The sequence below is a fragment of the Panthera pardus genome, unplaced genomic scaffold (assembly GCF_024362965.1).
Source record: "Panthera pardus isolate Hobbes unplaced genomic scaffold, ASM2436296v1 HiC_scaffold_2, whole genome shotgun sequence".
Taxonomy (NCBI): domain Eukaryota; kingdom Metazoa; phylum Chordata; class Mammalia; order Carnivora; family Felidae; genus Panthera; species Panthera pardus.
Window position 1 is genome coordinate 25,563,281 of NW_026526765.1, and position 24,065 is coordinate 25,587,345.

General features: G+C 42.1%; 1 protein-coding gene across 7 annotated transcripts in view; it reads left to right on the forward strand.

Moving 5' to 3' along the window:
* The window catches only part of PDZD2 (PDZ domain containing 2), a 364,618-nt gene that overhangs the window by 249,294 nt on the left and 91,259 nt on the right, over positions 1–24,065 (forward strand). For all 7 annotated transcript variants that reach the window (XM_019450712.2, XM_019450714.2, XM_019450715.2 and 4 more), the window contains one exon: positions 14,189–14,690. In XM_019450712.2, the coding sequence (XP_019306257.2) occupies positions 14,189–14,690 (502 nt within the window). The remainder of the gene's footprint in view (positions 1–14,188; positions 14,691–24,065) is intronic.

Below are 24,065 nucleotides of genomic sequence, written 5' to 3' on the forward strand. Positions count from 1 at the left end.
GAATTTGGTTTTTCCAGAACCCATTCCCCTTGCCCCCACCTGGACTTGACTGTGGTTCTCTCTGCTTCATTCAGACCACAGAATCTGACCACTCCCTTCTGTGAGTTTGCTTTTCATCCAGGACAATGTCAGCAGACCAGTCTAACAGGCTGACCTATGATCACCTAGCAAATTTCTGAAAGGGAAAGGGGCTAGCACTGGTATTTATTATGTACCACATGGGAAACCAGCCCACGTAGTCCATTATTCTATTCAATCCTCCCAATGACCATAGGTCTACAACACTTAGGGGTCAGTCTCTGAGGTTTAATGTCCTGCCCAAGGGCCCAAAGTGGCAGTGCTGACACCTGAACCAAGCATAATCTTGCTCCAAATACTTGATACTAAGATGAAGTTTGGTGAAGTTGTTCAGGTATTGAGTAAAGAGAGTCTAATCCAAAGGAGCACCTTTGCAAAAGGAGCCTCTTGCCCTTTGGTTTTTTCCTGCCATCAGCAAACAGGTTTAAATGCTGATCATCCAACTTGACTTCTCAAGAATGCTCTGCTGGCTGCTTCTGTACCCAGATTAGCTGAGTCCTACGCATCCCTCACAACCTTTTTTGGCTACTGTTATTTCCTATCACCTCCTTTTTGGGACATACTTTGTTATTTTCTTTATATTGCCCTCACTCATGTTCTCCAGGAAGCAGATGCTGAGTTAGAGCTAAGAGTGCAAAATGTCCTGGGAAAGAAAACGGGAGGAAGCGGTGCTGGGCAGGGGAGTCACACACCGTGCTGCCCACCTGACAAAGTCGGTCAGCCCAACAGGGGGCTCTGAGAACAAGTGTGCCTGGGGGAACTCTGCACTGGGTAGCAATGGCCAGGCCCCATCTCCCAGTTGTCAGGAAGCAAGAAGATCCTGTCTCCTCAAGGTCCTTCTAGCCAGACTAAGCATCATATTGACATGAGGCAGATTAACAGGAGAAAATCAAATTTAATAGCATACATACAAGGAATCCACACAGACATAGAAATATCAAAGACAGGCAAAAAGAGGTCTATGTGTCATTCTGAACTAAGAGGAAGGAGATAGGGGTCTTGGACTTCAAAAAGAGGGAATGCAATTCACAGGAAGATGAAAAAGAATGAATGTTTGGTAAACAGATGTTTGCTGGGCCACTCAAACAATGAGTTTGAACAAACTGGCCTTGCTAGGTTCCTCCCTGACCATCATATCTAGTTCACAGTACAATGCAGTTATCTATGCTGATAGCTCTCTTCCTGGAGCAGTTCCTCTATCTAAATTCTTAACAGGCCTTTGTAAAACATTGGAGTTGCCAAAACTGCTGAGTTTGATTGTTTTTTAACTCAAAATAATCTTCACACCAAAGTGGCCCATCTTGGGACAACCTGCCCTTGGCCCCTATACCATCTTGCTTGCCATTGGCCAGAAATTGCCCCAGGAGAGCATGACCTTGACTTGAAAGCTGAGGGGGACCCTGATGAAGCTCACAGCTGGAGGTCCTGACCTAACTCACACTCCTCACCAGCTGGACAGCAAGTGCTTACTTGAGGGAACATCTGAGTGGTACTTCAGCCCAGAGATTTACCTGCCTCATGCCCATTCTGACCCATGTGGGCCCATCACCACTTGACAGCACGTTATCTTGGACAAGAATGCACAGGAACAATGAATATGGTATTGAGGTGCCTCTTTCGGCCAGAAAGTGTACACAGACTACCTGCAGTCAGAAGGGGCAGTTCATCGTAGAAGGAGAGGTGTGCAGTGCGTAATACTGGTCTGGGGTGGGGGCACTGTGGAGAGAGAGGGGGTGACTGAGCTCCAGAGTGTGCCTGAGGGAGGAGCCATCGCCGGAGGGCATATCTTGTGTTGGCCGTCTTGTGTGGCCTTGGCTGGGTTGGGGGCCAGGTTGGTTCCTTAATCCTCTGATTCTGGCTAATCTGAGCAAGTATTGCATCCGCTTTTCCGGGATTCCCCGGGGACTGTCTCAGCTCATACCTGAGAGATGGAATGAGAGCTGGCGGCTTCCACCCACACCCCAAGAAACCACCTCACCCCTCCCAAATACTAACCTGCCTTCTGGACCTGCCTAAAAGTACCTCTTGTTTTCCCTAGGGCCCTTTTCTTATGGGTGTGGGACATATTCTGGGTTGTTAACATATCACTAAAATGGAATCCCTTGTGATATTAAAGTGGGGAGAGGTTTCTTTTGGCTATTGGAAGTTGTAGGCCTTCTCCTTCATCCAAACTTATCATAATGACCACCAGTAGGATGGGGCTTGGCTACAGTGAATCCCAAGGTCCCTGGCTGGGTTTGTTTGTGATCAGGTGGGAATTTGAATCCCAGCTCGCTCTGAGACCTGGAGCCAGTTATTCTCCAGTTTTCCCCTCTCTGAAACATGACCTGTAACATCAACCTTAGGGTTGCGTTAGGCTGACATGAGGTAGAGTGCATGTGCAGTTAACTCTGTACACAGTATGGAGTTACAGCATAATATGGGTATTCGCGCCCCCCTTGTCTATTATAACTCCAGTGCGCTTTTGGAGCTTCTCTTATCAACACACCATTAAAAGTAAGTTTTACAGTTTCGAATCAGCATTGATGCTTGTGCATCCGATAATTTCAGCTTTCTTTAACACTTGGCGGTTTTGTTTAAAATCTCAGTAGACAACTGCAAACATACAAATGCCTCTGTATGTTCCTTGTCTGAACTAAGAACCAGGGGTCACGAAGATACTCAACGATGCCACAGTTCCAGTTGGTCAATATGAAGAGTGCGCTGATGAGAAGCCAAGATTTTTCAGTGTTCTGTTAATATCTGTAAGGACTTGGCTGATGTGTTTCTCTAGGCCAGAGTTCTGTTGATCTGTCTTGCTTGTAACTGAGGTTCTCCAAACCAAGAAGGGTTCTAGAGGATCATGCAGATGGATGAACAAGAGGGAAAACAGCCACCAAATCCAACTTCTTAGAAGCACTCTTTGCTAGAGAAGGTTGCCAAACTTAGAAAGCCAGTTTACAGGAAACTTTGTAGATGAGGAGCTCTGTCCAGCCCAGCCCTGCCAGCCACAGAACCTTGGAAAAGAAAGAAAAAGAAGAAAAGAAAATCATACTTAAAAAAAATTTCTCATTACGCTGTATAGAAGAGATTCAAGAGAAGAACAGTGTGTGACATTAGTGGGAACACACTGATAGAAGTACTCATTTTGCAATTTCTTAAGTATCTTTTCTGTGCTGACTTCAAAACAGTGAAAGAAATTCGGAAAAGAAGCCCACTATCTTGATGGAAGCTGTTTTGACATAAGTGAAACCAGGCTTGGAGTGAGGTGAGGGCAGACTCTGGCCAAGCCAATGGAACAGACCCTGGAAGGATTGAGGCAAGCTGGGGAAATTGTTTCAAGATGCAGCTGGAGCCACTTGAAAGGGGAGAGAACTGGAGGGTACAGACATTTCATCAGTGTTTGCATTAGTGTGTGAGTAGCTTGATGTGCGTTCTGAGATGCTTAGGCCTACAGAAGCCTCCCTTCTCTTAGCATCACCTCTGGGGAGGGGGAGGAGGGTGACTGTCTTTTGAATAGTGCAGTGTGAGAGTTTGAGGATTACTAGCTGGTGGTGAACTCTCAGATTTGGTTGGCTTTAGGGAAGAGGGAGAGAAAAGGAGAATGTGTGTTGCTAATTCTCATAGCTTCCAGTGGCTTTCACCACAGGAACATGGAAGCTGTGGCAGGGGCAATATGGAACTCAGTCTCTGTGTCATCTTTAACACATTTCTCAGCACTTGGTAACCCCGAGGCTGGAAAACAGATTGAGCATAATCTCTGGGACATGGTTTGGCTTCAGTAAGCCTTGAGCACTGATCTTGCCCTCTTTCAAGGAAAGTCCAAGGGCAGTACCACATGTAGGGAAGCATAGGAATTGCCATAGGAAATGCACCTGGCAAGGCTAGAAAGTTGGATCTCAGGCAAGACTCAAGACAGGCAGAGGGCTTTCCTGAATTTCATGTGTCTCAGACTGGGCCCATCTTCAGCTCTAGGGACACATCCTAGCAAAGACCTCTGGTGATATGAAGCATCATCTTTTGCTGGCCAGGGAACAAGGCATAGGGGAGATATGGAAGGTTCATTAGCACCATTCGAGGCAAAAGAAGTACAGAGAAGACTCTGAGTCTCATAATAATCTGTTGCTGGTAATTTGTCCTGGACAAAAATAGCATGGAGAAAATTAAAAACGAAATGTTGTTGATGTGAATGCATAGTAACATGAATATGTTAGTATATAAATTATATACTATGACATTAGCATAGTATTTGGATCATTTGCCTAGTCAATGTTAATGAGGAAAGATTTCCTTTTGCAGCAGAATTGGTTTATGATAATAGTGGGACAGTAGGAAAAAATCTAGGGGACCAAATGGGAAGGACTGCGTAGTCCACCTAAGTGCAGTCATGTGAGAATTTTTAAATGTGGGACAGGCTACCAGGGGTTTCCATAGCCCAAACTGGAAGGACTGGTGGGTATGACAGGAGGACATGTGAGACCAATAGGTGAGGTGCTAGCAAGTCTGTCTGAGGGCTGTCTCAGGATAATTGGGTATGATCTGAAGGAAAGCGAAAAAGACATCAAAAGAGCACGTTTGCACAAATCAAGACTTTATAAGAGGTAGATGGCAGAATCCAGAAGGAGGTAAAGTTGGGTGACTAAGAACCTACTAAGAAGGAGTTGTTTTTAAGATGCAAGACACAAGAGACTACGTATTAGATGATTCCATTTACATGAAATGGTTGGAAGAGGCAGCCCTGTAGAAACAAAGTGGTGGCTGGGATGGGGAACGGGCATTAACTGTAACAGCATGAGGGGTCTTAATGGGGTGATGAAAATGTTCTAAAATGGACTTATGGTGTTTGCACAACTTGATAAATTTCCTTAAAATACTGAATTGTACATTTGAAACAGATAAATTATATGCTGTGCAAAATATATCTCAATAAGGTCATTTTTTAATGATTTTTTTTAAATAGAAGGGATCTTCTCATTGACCCTTCATTTTCATTATGGTGCTTTTTATGTGACAGCCACCATGCTAATGTAGGAGGGTATAAAGATGAAGATCTTCACAAACAGAGGGCATAAATAAGCAGTTTTCAAAGAAGGCAAATGATTAATAAGAATTTTGACCTCACTAGTCATCACTGGCTTGCAAATTATGACATGAGGTAGCTTTTGACTATCAGGCTGACAAAGATTAAAAAGTGACAATATTCAGAAACAGACAGTTCTCTAAGACACTACAGCTGGGATTATAAATTGTTACCCCCTTTTAAGAGGAAAGATTAGAATTACATATGAAACCCTTGAATATGCTCTTGATGAGCAAGAACTTTGGACCCAGAAAATCAACCCAAAGGAATTTATCTTTAGGGGTCTTAAAATGCCATGAATATTCTTGCACCTCCCAAGTTTCTGTCTCCAGACTAGTCCTCTGCTCCAAAATCCAGACTTAGAGAGAGCTAGCTGCCCACATAATCATATCAAGCTCAACGAGTCCAGAACTGAACTCCAGAATAGATGTGTGCATTCAGAATAGGTCAGAGAGCCCCAAACCCAAAGGCTGCTTGTTCTACCAGTTCAGGTGATGACAACTCCACCTTTCTAGTTATGAAAGCCAAACACTTCATCTCTCACTTTCTCTCATACCCTATATCACATCCAAAAGCACAGGCTATTGACTCTTCCTTTAGAATCCATCATGATTCTGGCCATTTCTTACAATCTCCGTGGCTACTCTCTGCTGAGCCAGCTTATCTTTTGCTGGAATTTCTGAAGATGATCTTCCATCTGGTCTTCGTCCTTCTACCGTTGCCCCCACCACAGTCCATTCTCAACACAGAAACAAAGGGGATCATTTTAAAACATAGTACATATCACCTTACTCCTCTGCTCAAAACTAAAGAGCCCCCCATTTTGCATAGAAGTCTTTACAACTGCTTATACAGCCCTCCAAAAACCAGTCTCTGTTACCTCATCTCCTATTATTCTCCTCTCTTGCCCCTTTTCTCAAGCCTATTCCTCAGACACACCAGGAACGCTTCCAATTCATCACTCTTGCACTGGCTCTTCCCTCTGTCTGGAACACTTTGCTCCCAGGCAGCAGCATGGCCAACCCTTTCATCTTCTTCAAGTCTTTGCTCAGTGTGTTCTTCCCAGTGGGGCCACCTCAGGCACAGCATTTAAAGTTTCAACCTGGCTCTTCCAACTCCTGGCATGTTTGATCTTCTGTATCCTGTTCAGTGTTTTCTGTTTTCCATAGCATGTCTCACCTTCTAACATATGATATAGTTGGATGCTTATTTTAACAGGTCCATTGTTTGTTGCCTATCTCTCCCTTCTAGATAGTAAGCTCCACAAAGACAGGAATCATTTTGTTCACTGCTGTACCCCCAAATGCCTAACAGTGCTTGGCATATAACTATTTGTTGAATGAATGAATGAATGAATGAATGAATGAATTTGTAATGAGCAAATAGTCATTTTATAAACAAAAAACAAGCATTATGTCATAAGGAAAAAAGTGATATGAGTTCCCATGTATATTGTCTGAGCTCATCACTCCATTCATGAGGTGTGATTGACTCATTCATGTACAGCAAAGTCTGACTCTCCCAGCATTCTTTCTGCCCCCATGGAGAATGTGACCAACATCATCAGGATGACCTAGCAAAGCAATGTGGCTGGAGTTTTGATTTGATTCTGTATAGGTTGCAGGTTGATCTCATAAAGTTATAAGAAACCCTGATTAACTCACAGTAATTTAATAAAGAAATGCAATCAGTTGCAAATAGAAGCCTGGAAGTTCTCTTTTAAGGGCCAGTATCTCTGTAGTATGTTTTATTAGGTCAGTTCTCACCATTGATCAGGCATCTCCTACTTAATTTAGCTTCTAAGTTTCTCTTTTCGAAAGGTATATGGTGGCTTAAAAAAAACCACTTTTATTGATTTAGGCAGAAATGAGGTGCGTGAAAACCTTTGAGAAAAACTGGAACTTCATGTCAACCTGCTGCTCTATGTTAGAAAGGACCACAACTCTGCTTCCTTTCTATTAAGCTGTACTGCAGTTGAAAATGTGTAGTGCATCCTAACATGGAGGCTACATAAATCATTTTTGTTAGTTTGAGATGTGAGTTTTTAAGATAAATATGAAAATCAATGATTTCTTGTTACGGGGAAGTCAAAACAATTTTTCCATTAATCATATGATTTGGCTGCTTTTTATCCAGTGTTTTTCTGCAGTGTCTCTACTACCCCCACCCCTTTGCATCCAGAAGCTATCTTGGCAGGAAACAGAAAAAGAATCAGCTGTGCTTCTGTACAGAAATGGATATTGCAGCCAATGGTTGCAGGAAATGGAATTCAAGTAGGGACAGGGCAGAAGTGAGTACACTTAACACGGATGAACACAAATGTAGCTTCTGCCTTTGAGGCTGACACGCTGAATTCAATCAGTGTTTATAGAATCAGACAGTAGAACACCCACCTTCTTTCTTACACCCCTTAGTATAATTTCTCCTCTGTTTGATATGCCTTAAAAGATTCAGTATTGGTTTGTATAAGATGCATGTTTATTTTTATTTCTTAGTCACTGGTATTAAGAGAAATATATTATTAAGCTCCTTTTCTAAGTTCAATGCTGGGCAGCAGAACCAATTATAAACTGAGTTACTCTGTATATTATCCTGCTGTATGCCAAGAACTACAATTTTACTCTACTAGTAAGCTAACCAATTTGGCCTGCCTGGTTTCATGAATGCCGGTGGAAAGCATGAGACACTTGGATCAAAGATGGAAGACAGTTTATTATTCATAGAAATAGCAGTCGCCAGAGTATCAGCATATTTGCCCCAATTCCCCTGAGGGCAATATGGATCTCTGTCCTGCTGTATAGATGGATATGACTGAAATTTTGCTGCTAAGCTGTGTGGTGGTAGCAAGTTTTGGTAGCTGATAATTTGAATTGGATTTGAATGGTAATATTGTATTCTAGGTCAGAAAAAATTCTTAAATAAATATTTAACCTGATTTTGCAATATCAACTTGTTTCCCAATCCAAGTTGTATGATAAAAAATAATACAGATTTTATGATAAGAGAACATATTCATGTATTCATATTCTCTATTCTTGACTCCAGATGAAGGAGAAGAGGAAAGAGTGGGTGACCCCCAGCTGTTGATGCTGGATGAGGACGAGAGATTCAGCTAAGCTGGACTTTATCAGTCACCTCCCTCACGCAGCAGTTGGAATACGGTGCTCTATTCATTTATACTCTAAGCCTAGACTCTGGTCTATTTTCAAAGTCTTATTGGTGCCTGAGCCCCATCTTTCTCCATCTAATCAGGGCTAATTTTCTCTCTCACGGTCCCAGCAAAGAAGTAGATGGATTTATTTTCAGAAATGGCCATATGAGCACACAAGGATATCAGTCACTCTTTTCAGCACAAAATTCACCCCCAAATTCTATTTTACAGAGTCTCCAGAGAAAGTCTGGCTCATTCTAGGAAGGGTTGTAGAATCTGGGAGGAGTAAGCCCAACATTCAAGGTAGCTGGGAGGCAACAGCTGAGAGAGACTGCCCGTGGGGAATCTTGTTACTCAATGACTCCAGGAGATGTTTGTCATCTTCCCACCCCCTCTCATGGAGCTGTTTGAACTTGCCTCCCTCTGTTTCCCAGCCGAGATTTCGCTGGGAAATTAATCTGTATATATTTAACACTTCCTCTCAACCCGTTCTTCTCTGGGAACCTACAGATTTACAACCTCAGACAGCCCTCTGGATTAATTAGGCTTAGCAGGTTTTCAAAGGACCACAAACAGCTTCTTAACCTCCCATTACTTCTTAGGCAAGAGGCAATCATGAGCAAGAACAGTCGATCTCCATTCATCTTGTGTGTTACACAGGGCGGCTATTAGCAGTTAGTCCCATTGTGTAAAACTCCTGCCTGGACGTAGGAACTCCTCTATAAACATCTTGTTCCTCTACTGTCTATCCTGGGGGCCTGACTCACTCAGATGAAGTGAGAATGTCTGCTTTGCCAAAAAGTCTGAGTTCTGGAATTCCTTTATGTTGTCTGAGTTATACAGTGTTTTCAAGGCATTGGGGTGCAGGCCACCCAGGGGTGGTGAGCCAACTGACTCTGAATCACACATATGTATACACCAATGGATCTGCCTGGCAGCTCCCTTCTGTGGGTTCACACTATGTACCAGCCATCGGTAACTGATGGCCAAATGCCCAAGATGATTTTCAAAGGCACCTGGAGATACTGCTCCTTCTGAGGACTTTGGCAGAACAGTCTAGGATATCAGAATTGCATAGCTGCCTCATGCCTTCTTTTGATAGAATTAGGGCATGGATAAATAATGCGTGTCCTTGGCCTTCCAACACCTACTGTCTCTGCCCCTCTCATCTCCTGCCTCCCTGTCCTTGTTCTTTAAACTCCAGGCAGCTTTATCCCTCTAGCTTTTCCTAGCACCCAACCTTACCTGCCAGTCCTTCCTGGGCCTCCCACCCCTGGAGAACCCAGATGCCAGAATTATGATAGAGCATCAAGAAACACAGGAGGTACTCAAAGCTATTTTATTTTTATTTTTATTTTATTTTATTTTATTTTATTTTATTTTATTTTATTTTATTTTATTTATTATAAAGCACTTTTTGAGAGGAAAGGGAGGTAGAAGGGATTAAGTTACAAAAGGTGTTTGCAAAGGCCAAGTGAAGTGAAGAACCTCAATACATTCCACAGGGAGGATTCTAGGCTAGAATTTAGAACTTCATTTCTGGATATGCTTGTCTTTCCTCATTTATCTTAAGGCCATCCTGGGATGGTCAAAATCAAATTAATTTAATCAATAATTTTATATGTCCGAGGACAGTTTCAAATTTGGGGAAGAAACCAAAAAATTACTGAAGAGGAGACCTATTTTTCTGGACCAGGATTATATTCCGTTTCTTCTTTCTCAAAGACTAACTTTGAAGTTTAAAGATTCTCATGGTGGGTAGGAATCCTTTTGAACTGAAAAGGGATTTGGACATATGGGTTAGCTAGAAAGGCACTGGAAAAGTTTGGTGAGTCATTTCAGTACAGATGGATAGGGAATATGGAGGCATTACATATAAGGTGGATGGAAGAACTCTAAGAAAACTATCCCCAGCCTAACAGTCTTTCTCACCAACTTGCTGTAGCGTCCGTAGTTGATTCATTACACTTTGTCTTCGGGATGACCTTAGAAGATGCAGTGTCCAGGAAGGAATAAAATAACCTGTCATACAGTTCCTTGAAAGTGTCAGAGCCTTATTTATTATTAGGAAGTCAGGAGGGGATGAGGACGTGGTGCCAAACTAAAGATAAACTCTTGCTTTGTAATTTTGTTGAGTATGGACCCTACAGAAGGAATAAACCTCCCAAGATTCTTGGAGCTTCTGTGAGAGTAGAGATTTCCAAGATCCTATACTCTGACTCAGTGAGCCAGCCTTTTTGGTACTGAAAAGAAGGTTTCTGCACAGAACCCATCTAATTGTCCAGAGCTTAATACAAAAGATAGAATCCCAAAAGGAATTGCCTCTCCAGGTGATATCTTTTTCAGGTTGATAGTTAATGTCCAGGAGACCTAGGACACCTTGGACATAAAAGGAATGTTTGGGGGCGCCTGGGTGGCTCAGTCGGTTAAGCGTCTGACTTCGGCTCAGGTCATGATCTCACGGTTCGTGAGTTCAAGCCCCGCGTCAGGCTCTGTGCTGATGGCTCAGAGCCTGGAGCCTGTTTAGGATTCTGTGTCTCCCTCTCTCCCTGACCCTCCCCCGTTCATGCTGTCTCTCTCTGTCTCAAAAATAAATAAACGTTAAAAAAAAAAAAAAAAAGGGAATGTTTGTTTTTCCAGGGTTCTGTTTTGTCTTTGGCACTGGATCAATACTTTGGGGATGGCCTGCACCTTTGATCTCTAGAAGCCTTCCCAAGAAACTAGCATTCACAGTTCTGAACATGCGAAAGCAACTTGGAGATGACCTATTTTAACACCCTCGTGTTACAGACAAGGATACTAGAGTAATTGAGACAGCACAGCAGCACAGTGGACATAGCATGGGTTTGAGAAGCAAGAGGGCCTCAGTCCAGCATTTGACATTTAGGTGAACTGGGGCATATTAATATTTCTAAGCCTCAGTTTCTTCTCTTGCAAAGGGTGTTCTTAAGGAGCACATACTCTAAGAAGTAACTCTGGGGCACCTTGGTGGCTCAGTTGGTTGTGTCCAACTTTCAATCTCAGCTCAGGTCTTGATCTCAGGGTTGTGAGTTCAAGCCCTGCATTGGGCTCCACACTAGGCATGGAACCTGCTTTAAAAAAAAAAAAAAAGCAATTCAAAACTTGGCAAGAATTATTATATTTGCTGTTATTTTTTTAAATTGAGACCTAATTCATATAACAGAAAATTCACTATTTTAAAGTATACAATTCAGTGAGTATATTCACTGTGTTGTGCAACCATCACCAGTATCTAATTTGAGAACATTTCCATCGTCCCCAAAAACTCTGTAAGCAGTCCCAATTCTCCCTTCTCCCTACTCCTGGTGACCACTAATCCACTTCCTGTCTCTATGGACTTGCCCATTCTGGACATGTCGTATAAATGGAATGACATGGCCTTTTGTGGTCTGGCATCTTTTACCTAGCATAATGTTTTCAAGCTTAAGTTATGACATATACTTCATTCCTGTTATTGCCAAATAATATTCCATTATAGGGATATACTACATTTTGTCTATCCATTCATACATAGGTTGATGGAAATTTGGTATCATTACCATTGTTTTTACATGGTTGGGCCAAAGCCAGAATGAAGACTTGAGTGTCTGACTTTCCCCGTGGTCCTGTTTTTACTACCTTATGCTGTTTTTCATAACATCTGACATATGTCTTGCATTAATAGTAGTGATTTGCTCAAAGAAACCCTTACAGTCTGGCTAATAACTACCCTGAAGATCTTATATCTTTACAAAAATTTTTCCAGTGTGAAAAAGATACACAATTCAAAGAATGAAATTTAAACATTATAGAGAAATTATACTGAGAACCAAGTTTAATTTTCATTTTCCAGACTCTAGTGGACCTCTCTTTACACCTCTTCATCTCATTATATTTCACAGTACAACCTGAGGTCTATATGGTACCTTTTATCTACCTGGTTTTTATGTGTAAGTTCATTACCATGTTTTATAGCCCAGGATCAAAGAAAGTTTTTATTAGCTTTGGTGGTTGTTTAAGGACCCATCTCTCTTGTTCACTCTACTCCATGGCAAAAATTCAGAATTATTCTGCTCTTCATGGAGACTGGCATTGTCATTGCATTAACCTGACCATTAGGTATGGGTAATGTATGCCTTTGTCCCAGAATTTAGTACATTTCAAACGCAACTGGTTATGGACGCAACTCTCGTTATGGACGCGACCCCTTCCTGTAAACTGACTATCCCAGCTCTCAAGTCTGAGCTTCAAGCCTGGAGGAGGAGCAGCTTGGTATACTTGAAAATGTTCTGTTTCTCATTTATTGAGGATGTGGGCAACCCTTTGTAGGCACATGAAGGCCAGAAGCAGTCCAACACATTAAGGATTTGGTGGTTGACATTCTTTGCTTGTGATCAGGTGATGTGTAGAATGTGGCAACATTCCAGTGGTGAAGGCGTTTCCCTGGATCCATCTGGGGTTTGTGCTTCCTTATCTTGGGTGGCATAAGTAGAGGGTCCAGCCCAGCCTAGTTTCCTGACTTTGAGCAAGTGTGTTTTCTTTGCTAAAGCTTTCATGGTCCTGAATACCACTAATTACTTATCTTGTTTGATGTTCTATTTATTGTTATTCCTTAAGATCTGGAGTAGTTATTGTGTGTCAGGCTTCACATGCATTATCTCACTTATATTATTTCCTGCTTCTAAGTGTTTGGCACCCCTCAAGTACATGAAACGCAACTGAGCCCAGCCTCTGCCCTCTCAAGCCAAGCATCCCTGAAGAGGACATCCCTGCCCTTTCACTTTTCCTGGTTGACACAGTTTCCAATAGCCTTCTGTATCCTAGTCACCCCATGTCTGCATGGTTTTCATTGGGGGTCCTCTCAAAGCGACACCCAGACTGAAAATGACACTCCTTGTGTGCCAGGAACAACCCAAACTAGAACCATTATCAAGAAGTGGACTTGATGCTCATTTAATGCAGCACACACTTGTCAATGCTTATTACAAGTTGTGTCTTAATTCCAGCCAACACCTCTCCACCCCCAACTCAGTATCTGTTTTCACTGGAATGCTGTGAGGCAGTGATTCTTGTTGTTGTGCAGTTGATATTTTCATCCTAAGAGCAGAACTTTCCATGTCTCTCAGTTTATCTATTCTTTACCTTGGGAACTTGCAGAGTAATGACATCAAAACTATATGAATGGTGGGGCGTCTGGCTGGCTCAATCATTAGAGCATGCCACTCTTGATATCTGGGTTGTGAGTTCAAGCCCCACATTGGACGTAGAGTTTACTTAAAAAAATTTAAGTTTGCGGGGCGCCTGGGTGGCTCGGTCGGTTAATTGTCCAACTTTGGCTTAAGTCATGATCTCGCGGTTAACGAGTGCAAGCCCGCACTCAGAGCCTGGATCCTGCTTCAGATTCTGTGTCCGCTCTCTCTCTGCCCTTACCCCGCTAGTGTTCTGTCTCTCTCTGTCTCTCAAAAATGAATAAAAATGTTAAAAAAAATTTTTTTAATTTAAATTTGTTTTTTTAACTAGATGAATGGGAGGCTAGCATAATTCTGATGTAAGAAATTGTTGAGGGAATGGAGAATTATTGTTTTTGTAGTCATATGTAAGGATTGGCTCTGTGAATAGAAAACTCCATTTCTAATTACCTACTCTAGGGTTTTTTTCATTAGTAATTTCTAGCTCGTGGGGATTTTGGTTTGCTTGGGGGTTATTTTTAGCATCAACAATTATGTAGATTAAAAGAATGAACTGAGCATTGAGCCTCTTTGGGAAGCTTAGTACCTCTGTTGCTTCACCAGGTTGTTAATCACACGGGTTCCGCGGGTGCTGCTGAATGCGTCTGCCCGATGCGCTGGTCGAGATGGATGGTGTGAGGGTTTCATCCGGCATTTCTGTGTGTGTTGCAGTTACCTGGCTGAGCAGTGCTGGAATGGCGGCTTTATCTACCTGATCATGCTGCGCCGCTTCAAGCACAAAGTTCACTCTCCGTATAATGGCAACGGTACCAACAGCTCTGAACCAGGAGAGACGCCAACCTTGGAGCTGGGTGACCAAACTGTGAAAAAGGGAAAAAGAGCAAGAAAGTTTGGGGTCATTTCCAGGCCTTCTACCCACAAAGCCACTGAAGAACCCAAGAGCAGTACTGGCTGTGAGTTGGACAATGACCCCATCTCTGAGCCGGACAACGGCCCAGACCCCGAACTTGGCAATGGCCATGCTTTTGAGCTAGAAAATGGCCCGGAATCTCTGAAGGAGCTGGCTGGATCCCATCTAGACAAGTCAGAAGCAGACAGAGGGACAGAGCATAGAATTCCAAAGACAGATGCTCCTCTACCTACAAGCAATGACAAACGTCGCTTCTCAAAATCTGGGAAGACAGACTTCCAATCAAGTGACTGCCTGGCACGGGTAAGCTTTTGTTTGCTTATCGAACCTGAATTTCAAACAAAGTACTGTTGAAATAGCTTTTAAGGCTCAGAAAATCTATCTAAGATGGCCTTGTATTTAGAAGCCAACACATTTAGTAAGATAAATGATCAGAGGACATAACAATAACAACAACAAAAAATCCAAATCATTTCATCCACTTAAATAAAGAGCTAGTTGAGTGATCCTAAGTGGAAAATTCAAGCCCTTCTGTGGTATAATTTGAGTCGTCTGAGGCCCAGATAAAGTACTCGAACTGCATCATTATTTATCACTACTGTCACCAGTGGAATTGCCACTGGTGAGGCCAAGAATTCCTGGTGGCAGTTGATAGCAAAAACATTCAAACATTCAGTCCTCAGTATTACACAGGAAGGATGTTCAACACTTAGGGAAACATCTGCTTTTATTTTTAACACTTCAAAACCAGTGATATTTTTATGGGTTCGTGTTATTACGTTGCTGAATTCCAGTGAAGTTGGGGGAAATTTCACAGATATCTCTGATACTATGATATCCAGCTGTGATGGTCAGGGTTGGTCTTACCTAAAGGCAAAGCAGATGTGGTATACTCTGAGTGGTAACAGGTCCACTTCTAGCTTCAAATTTTCTCCTCCATTGTAGCCAACATTCTCTCATGAAATTATATTTCTTTAGGGCAAGCACGTTCCTTCCAAGAATCTTCTTGGCAGATATGCCTGTGGGTTCCTAAAGAAGCAGTAACTTGCTATGTTGTTTCTGATTGGTTTCCTCTCTGAGTCCCTGTAGGAGACACCCCTTAAGGATGAAAGAGAAAGTTGGGAAGATAAGAAGCAACAAGTTCAGCTTTGCATACTGCTGAAATGGTACCCTGGGAATGAGTCTAATTTCTAGAAAGGCTATTTCATGCATATTTCTCCAATCATAGCCAATCTGTATAATGGGATTAGAGGAATCAAAATAATCCCTCTCTCAAGGAACCATGTTCCTTCATTTGAGTATCTGGGTGGTCTTCATAAAGCCTTACCCAAAGGAGGCATGATTTGTAGATAGAATTGTAAATAAAGGAGAAGAAAAAAGTAATGTCTCTATCAATGATTTTCTACCAACTTTATGGTTCTCCTCAAAAAAGAATTAAGGTCAATAAAAAGATTATAATGTGGACCCCCCAAATTAAGGACAATAAAAAGATTATAATTTGTTTCTTTCTGATGAGTACTATATTTGGATATGACTTTTTCTCCTAATGATTAGATTATGAATACACAGAAAGCTGAGGATGAGTAAGTTAGGGAGTGTTGGTTAGCTTAATCATTTTGAAGGTTTAAGTTAGCAAAAGAGACTAAATCTCACATATATTCCAAAGAATAGGCTTTCATTTGGCCTAGGACACAGTAGAAATAATTTGGAAATGACTTTAAAAGAAAAAAAAAAAAAAACTTTTAAGAGGCTACTCATTCTCTGCTAACCTTTTTTTTTTTGTTTGTTTATGACAGAGACAGAAACAGAGCAAGAGTGGGGGGGTGGTGTGCAAAGAGAGAGGAAGACATAGAATCTGAAGCAGGCTCCAAGTTCTAAGCTGTCAGCACAGAGCCTGACATGGGGCTCAAACCCACGAACCGCAAGATCTTAACCTGAGCCCAAGTCGGACACTTAACCAACTTGAGCCACCCAGGTGCCCCTCTCTGCTAAACTTAACTAAAAGCAGTAACATAAAAGTGAATTTCTGGATTAGACTATTTGAAGACTACACATATCAGACTTCCTTTGCCTGGTTTTTGCACTCAAGATCAAATGTCAAAGAAGATATAAATGAAATGGTGATTTAAAAAAAAAACAAAAACAAAATCTATTGCCTTTAGGACATTTTTTTTAAAGCCACATGCCTATAGAAAGGAGAGATCTGCCATCTGGACTTTGCATTCTTCACAACTGCCCATAATCTATAGATTGAATGTTGACCCTGGGTTATACTTTACATCTTAGAAAGTTGGAATGGGCCATACACCCTTTTAGGCATGAATATCTTTTAGGACCCTTTTCAAACCAAGAAGCATCATCATTCAATGCATTTACCCAGGATTGATAGAGTTAGCAAGAAGTAGATCTTCACTGCTTCCCCAACATCCAGATTGGAACCAGTAGACCATCACAGAAGGTGGTGTAGGTTCTTGGGCTGAGCGGATTTTTATTTTTACTCCAGGATGAGCCCAAAATCATGCTAAAATGGAATTTCCAGAAAAAACAAAAATTAGGCATTTACCTCTTAAACCCTTGGGGCAAAAAATTCTATTCCATTTGAATAATGGGAGATTAAACATGTCAGCATTGTTCTGTTTCTGCTTTATTAATGATTTAATATAAATCTACAAAGAATAAATTACAGAATAGGTTTATAATCATTCAGACCATTTTTATTTGTGAGATGCTTCTTTTCACAGACTGTTATTTGTTACATAAAAATAAATCTTCTGTCTTTATTTTTATACCCTCTTTTCCTTTAACAGAGCTGTAGGAAACATTTTATCTAGTAAATATCTTCTTTTAAAAAAACATATGTTTCTATAAAATATTAACACATAATAAGACATATGCAACCAGATTAATTTTTTAAATTATAAAAGTTGGGCCCATTGTCTAAAACGTTAGAATCTCCTAGGACATAGATAAGCAGTTTTAGAAATGAGTTCAGAGTTCCTTACTCCCTGTCTAGTGAAGATCATTATTCATCCAAGGGAACAGTTCTTGCAAGCCTGTTTACTACAAATGTGTATTTTTGTAATGCAGCATGGTAAAAATAAGTACAACTTAGTCACATAATAGGGAGAAAAAGAACCCTACCATTTGCCAGTCAGGCAAGTTTCTTCATAGTTGGCATGTGTGTCTGTGGGTCCATTTGTGGTCTCACCCTAACACTTGTAATTCACCCTATAGAGTATCCGAACTCTTCCCTAGACCTTCAGCAGAGACCTCAGGAAGGCTGAGTGGTTCAGTGCAAGTGGTCTGCAGAGACCTCAGGAAGGCTGCCCCAGGTCTGAATCTGCAGGAAAAGGTAACTGAGGAGAATCACATCCAGGACATCTCCTGGGTAGTTTTATGTTTGCATCAAGCAGAGACAGCATGAGGATGATCCTATTCTAGTAAGCAATGGGTGAACGTCTATCCTTCTATGTGGTAATGTCTCCTAAGTCCGTGTCTGCTCCTTTACCTCTCTCCTGAGCGCCCCCGCCCCAAGCTTTCTACCACCTACCTGCAGTAGGTCTCCCATCTTAGATATTTCACATTGATGCATCATTTTCCCACCCAGCTGGCTCCAATGTTCCAGGTCCCATCACTCTCAAAGTCGCCCAAGCCAGAAACCTGAGTTTCAGCTAGCAGTTACTCACCTGGTTTGTCTATAACTTTCCGTGGTTTTGTACTGACAGTCCCATGCCAGGAAATTGGGACAGTTGGCATCCTGGAGTCAACTGAAATACTGGCCTCTTCCTTCCCCATGTCCAGTCGAACACCAAATCCTATCAACTCTGGCTCCCTGTAGGGTCTCCCTCCTCACCCCACTTCTCTCTCCCACTCCCACTTCTATGGCTATAGGTCCGGACCAAGCTGCTTTCGTTTCCCATGTGGGTGGTCATAGTAGTCTGCTACCCATCCGTGTCCAGTGTCTTCCTGTCATCTGCTGTCCCCACAGCAGCCAGAGGGACCTTTCTAAAGAGACTCCATCAGTCATGCATGTACCTGCTCACACACACTGCAGCTTAAGCCCTTTGGATGGGTCCACTTTACCCTCAGGGTAATATCTGAACACCTTAGCTTGACAAAGCACACGAGGCCTTTCACTCTCTGATCCCTGCTTAACTTTTTGCCTTCATCTCTCACTGCTTTCTTCCTCCTCAGTTTAGACTGAATTAGCCACATTTTTTCCCAAAAGGCTACCCTATCTCCTGTGAGCCTTTGCAGCTGCTGCTCTCACCATTCTGTTTCTTCTCCCCTCCCCCATGTAGCTTAGCGTCTTCCATTTCTGGGGGACACACTCCTCTAGGAGGCTTCTGGGGACCCCCCCCCCACCTGTACCATCTTTAAGCATCTCCTCTTTGGGCTCCTGCATTATCCCCTCCTTATCTTGATCAATGCATGAATCCCACATATTCCAGTTGCCATAGGGCTTGTTGTGTCCCCAGTAGACTTTAAGGGCAAGGACCTTATTTGTCTTTGTGTCCTGGCTCAGTGCCTTGCACCTGCAGGTGTTCTGTGCCCATTTATTAATGAAAGCACCCAAGAGCTCCAGGCCTAAGGGGCACCTGGGTGGCTCAGTCGGGTAAGTGTCCGACTTCAGCTCAGGTCATGATCTTGTGGTTCATGAGTTCAAGCCCAGCATCAGACTCTCTGTTGTCAGTGCAGAGCTTCCTTCAGATCCCCTGTCCCCTTCTCTCTGCCCCTCCCCAAATCACATGCACACTCTCTCTCTCTCTCTCAAAAATGAGTAAATATTTTTTAAAAAAGAGCTCCAGGTCTGAGAGATGGGATACTATGTTCCAGCCCTAGTTCTTCCTTCCCCAACTCTGTGGCCTTCAAGCTGCCATGTTCTTTCTCTGAGCTTCTGTTTTCTCACCTATAAACTGAGCATTTTGGTCTGCTACCTCAGGAACTTCAACCCTGACATATCACACATCATTTCTTACTGATCATTCTAAATAAGAAGGGATAAGCAAACAGTCTCAGAATCTAAGTTTGCAACTAGAGCCAGACCACTTACTGCAGTAAAATTCTAGTTGGATGATGTTTCTTCTCACATTTGGGGAAAAGATGCTATTGTGAAATATTATTTTTGGTTCCAACTGAAGATGAGGTCATTTAAATGCTGCCGAGACAGCTCCCTTTAATGTACCACCTCTGTTTTGTAAATAAATTCCCCCCCCCCTTTTTTTTTTTGGCCTCTGTGAGGAGATGCATGTATGAGCTCACACAGTAATTGGCGTTTTTATAGGAAAGGGTAGCACTTCAACATTAATATAAATGTCCATAGCGTCCAGTTTTGCGTGGTTTGGCTTTTTCTCAACAGGCTGACAATCTCGTTGCCCTTTAAGCCAATGCAAAAGGAAGCAAAGGCTTGAGCCATCTGTCTAGACAGGATCTGTTTCAGAACTCAATCATCTCTACAACTGGATCGGGTGTTCACACGCTAAACATTGGCAAGCGTGCAGGTATCCCGTCTGGGTGAGCCTCTTAACATCAGTCTCAATAACTTCTGAAAAACCGTAGGATGAGTGTATAAACATCCCACATTTATTAATTCTATGGCATTTATACGGTATTGTTATGTGCTAGGCACCGTTTTGTTGCTGGAGAACCCACTGATAAATGAGAGACAAGGTTCCTGTGCCATGGCACTTAACACAAATAAGGGGCCACAGGGAATAAATAAGCAAATTGATGAATCAGAATGTTAGATGGTGACAACAAGTACTATAAATGAAATCGGTGAAGTGAAAGATGACTGGGCAGTGTCCTGGTGGGGTTAACTGAAATTGGTATCACTGAAGGCCTAATTAAACAGGCAATGTTTGAGCCGAAGCCTGAATGTCAGGAAAGGACAGCCGTGCAACATCTAGAAGCAGAATATTTCCAGTGAGGAGGCAGCACATGTGGCTGCCCTAGGCAGGAGTGATTGGGTCTTCCAGGGATAGAGAGACAGTAAGTGCTGGGGAGAACACGGAGGTGGGGGAGGGGATATGATTTGGGATTGCAGGCAAGGCTAGAGATGGAGGTTTGTGTTCGCCATCTCAAAGATTTGGACTTCAGTCTGCGTCTACTAGGGAGCTGTTGGAAGGTTTAAGCTGAGTGCATCATGATGTATGTTGTATAATGGAGAATAGGGTATTGTAGGAGATGAGGAAAAAAAGGGAGACCATACTGGAGACTACTGTGATAATCCATATTAGAGATCCTGGTGGTCTTGACCAGAGTGGTGGCAGGAAGGAGCAGGAGTAGATAGACGTGGATGTGTTTTACAAGTAGAGCCTACAGATCTTGCTCATGGTTTGGGTATAGGAAATAGAAGGAGGAATCAAAGCTAGCGAGCTTTTAGTTTGCATATCCTCTTTAGCTGGCATAAATGATGGTGCTTTTCCCATGGAGGTGGGAAAGCCAGGAGGGAGAGGGAGGCAGAGTCCTGTTTTGACCATACTGAAGTGCGTATTACATACCCATGCAGAATTCTAAGGAGGCAGTTGGAAATCTACTTAATATTCTATTTAAGTTGGCCTGTTGATTTTTGGCGAGTGCCAGCTTTAGCCTCATAAACTTCAGACACTGATTTTATTTGTAACTGAACACTGCTCTCAGTTGTAGGCAACTAGATTTAATACTGACAGTTGTACAATTGAGACTGATAACATCTGCCACTTCCTGTTTGTGTCTTCCTTTGTGTATCTTTGAACTCCTCATTAGATGATCAAGAAAACTTGCACTAATTTCTTTGAATCCCCCCCATCCCCCCCTGCCCCCCTTATAGTTCTTACTTTCAGGTATGGAGAGAAAACTCATGGTATTAGATAAAAGTGAAAAAGAAGAAGATCTGTTTCTTGACTGTATCGTTGGGGGCTGTATTACAGATTGATCATTCCTACTTTCTGAAGCCATTTTTATTAGATATTTGCTTTATTTTGCTTTTAACTACTTGTGTGTATATTGGGCAGGGGAATGGAGTGGGCCTGTGAGTGCTCTTACTGAAATTTGTCTTTAGCTCTTTTGTCAAGAGTATACGTTAGGTCATTATTCTTTCTCCACAATCATAGGTTTGCATGTTTCTTGTCACAAGTCCTACTTCTTTTTTTTTTTTTTAATTTTGTAATGTTTATTTATTTGTGAGAGGTGTGGGGAGGCAGAGAGAGAAGGAGACACAGAATCACAAGCAGGCTCCAGGCTCTTAGCTGTCAGCAGTACAGAGCCGATGTGGGGCTCAAACTCAGGAACCATGAGATCATGAGCTGAGCCGAAGTCAGATGCTTAACTGACTGAGCCACCCAGGTACCCCTCAAGTCCTATTTGTAAAGGCATTTAAAAATTAGAAAGGACTGTGTATCTAGTATTGTCATACCATCTGTGAACCATACTTAACATGTTCTGTTTAACAAAAGGATGGTAAGACAGATGTAACTGGTAATGGGATGGATAGGTTTTTATTAATTTGGGCTAAAGCCAAATGGGTTTGCTTATTTCTGGACTCTCCTAATAGTCCCTGTTGCTTTTGGGAAGGGATTTCACAGCTTTTCTGGACTGGGAGAGGGAAGAGCACTGTCCCATATCTTCAGGACCCTAGTAGCCATAGCATATCTTCCATGGAAAAAACAAGTCAAGCCACCATTCCGCTCTAGTTTCTCAGCTACTTTGTTAGGCCCAGGGAGTCAGCTATGGGACTGACCCAGGTGCTAGTTTGGGATGCCCAGCAAGCTGGGACAACAGCTAGTCAGCACGTCTCTGAATTTGTTCCCTTTGGGGCTATGCACTAGGCCACGGCCTCATGTACTCGAAGTGTCAAAAACTGCCATGTCATAAGTAGCACTGATTCTCAAGGATGGCATCTTGGACATAGTGGAGCTGTGAGAGACTTGGAAGGCCAAGGAGGTTGTTTCTGAATGGAGAAGAGAGAAAGGTGTTCCAGAGGTCAGAGGCAACACACCAAAAACCATGAAGTCCAAAGTGAAATGATTGGATGATATAGGGATTGTTGACAAGTTCATGAACTACTGTGGTAAGCCAGTGACTTCTGAAGTTACATTTGGCCAGACAGGCCTCGTTTGTCTGTGGTCAGCAGATGAAGGAGACCGTTGGCAAACACTGCATGTTGCTGAGCAATGGAGCCCCGCTGAGTAGTGCTATAGTAGAAAAAGTATAGGATCCAACAGGTCTCTGTCTGTTAATAATTTCCCCAGACGTTCCTTTTGCTGCACATCAGTGACCATTTAACATCTGGTTTTTTTACTACTGCATAAAGTTTCATTTTAGTTTCTGACTGTGTATTTCAGATTTTCTGAATGCTTTGCATTCTTTCTCTTTTGCAAGCAGCTTAAATGGGAAGGTTGCCTATTTCTAGGGGGAGGATGGGTTTGTTCATATTGGACTGTAATGGTTTCATTGGACCTTCATGATAAATGAGGAAAGGACATGGCGCTTTTTTTTAATATGTTGAGGAATGCATTGTGACCCATACCCCCATACCTAGAGATAAGAGGAACTTATAGGAGTGAGCATAAAGTAAGACCCTCCCAAAGGAAATCACTTTGGAAGGTTTTTCTTTCATTTCTCTGAACAACCAAGTATCTGAGGTAACTCAAACATTTTGTATTGGGTATATGTTTGCATCCTTCGAATAAAATAGGGAGTCAAGAGGAGAATTAACCAAAGTAGAAAAGCTACCAGTAATCCAGAGGACTTACAGACATGGTTAGCTTTTTAAAAGGATAGATTTTTATTAGGGTGTTTTAATGTATTTAAAAAGTGTACAGACCCATGTCTAGAGAAGCCAATAATAAATTCATCAATTAATATCCTGTTTTGGTTTCTCTTGCCAAAGTTCTCATTTATATGTTCTAAGGAAGTTTGAGATTCAATTCAACATGATGTATTTTTTTTTTAATTGAAGTGTAGTGGACACACAATGTTACATTAGTTTCAGACGTACAACATAGTGATTGGCCAACTCCGCCATGCTGTGCCCACCACAAGTGTAGCTACCATCTGTCACTATGCAACACTGATGCAGTACCATTGGGCATATTATGGTATGATGGTTTTAACACATATGTGTGCGTACATAAGTAATATATGGTTAGCAGTCAGCATTTATTATGTCTCTACTAGGTGTCGGAAGCACTGCTCCTTCCATAAATATCTCACGTAATCCTAATGACAAACTTGAAAGTATTCATAATTATCCCCACTTTAGAGGCAAGGAAACAGAGGGTTTTAGGCATAGGTGGCTTTCATAATTACTAAGTGGCAGAGCTGGGCTCAAATGAGTTGAAGTCTCCAAGACCTATCCTTGTCTTCCTTTCATCTTCCTTTATTTATTAGTAGCTGTGTGTAAATAAATGGAACCCAGACACAGCCAGTGTTTACACACACAGTGGTATCTGGGTTTCAGGCAGAAGAAGCTTTACTTAACATAACCTTGATCAGGAAATTCGATAGTCACTCTTATTGTCCAATATTATAGCCACTAGCCACAGGTAACTATGTAATTTAATGTAAACTAAATGAAATGAAAAATGTAACATCCCAGTTGCCACTAGTCAAGCCCTTGATGGCCACCTGTGGCTAGTGGCTCCATGTTGGATCGTACAAATATAGAACATTTCCATCATCATAGAATGTTCTCTT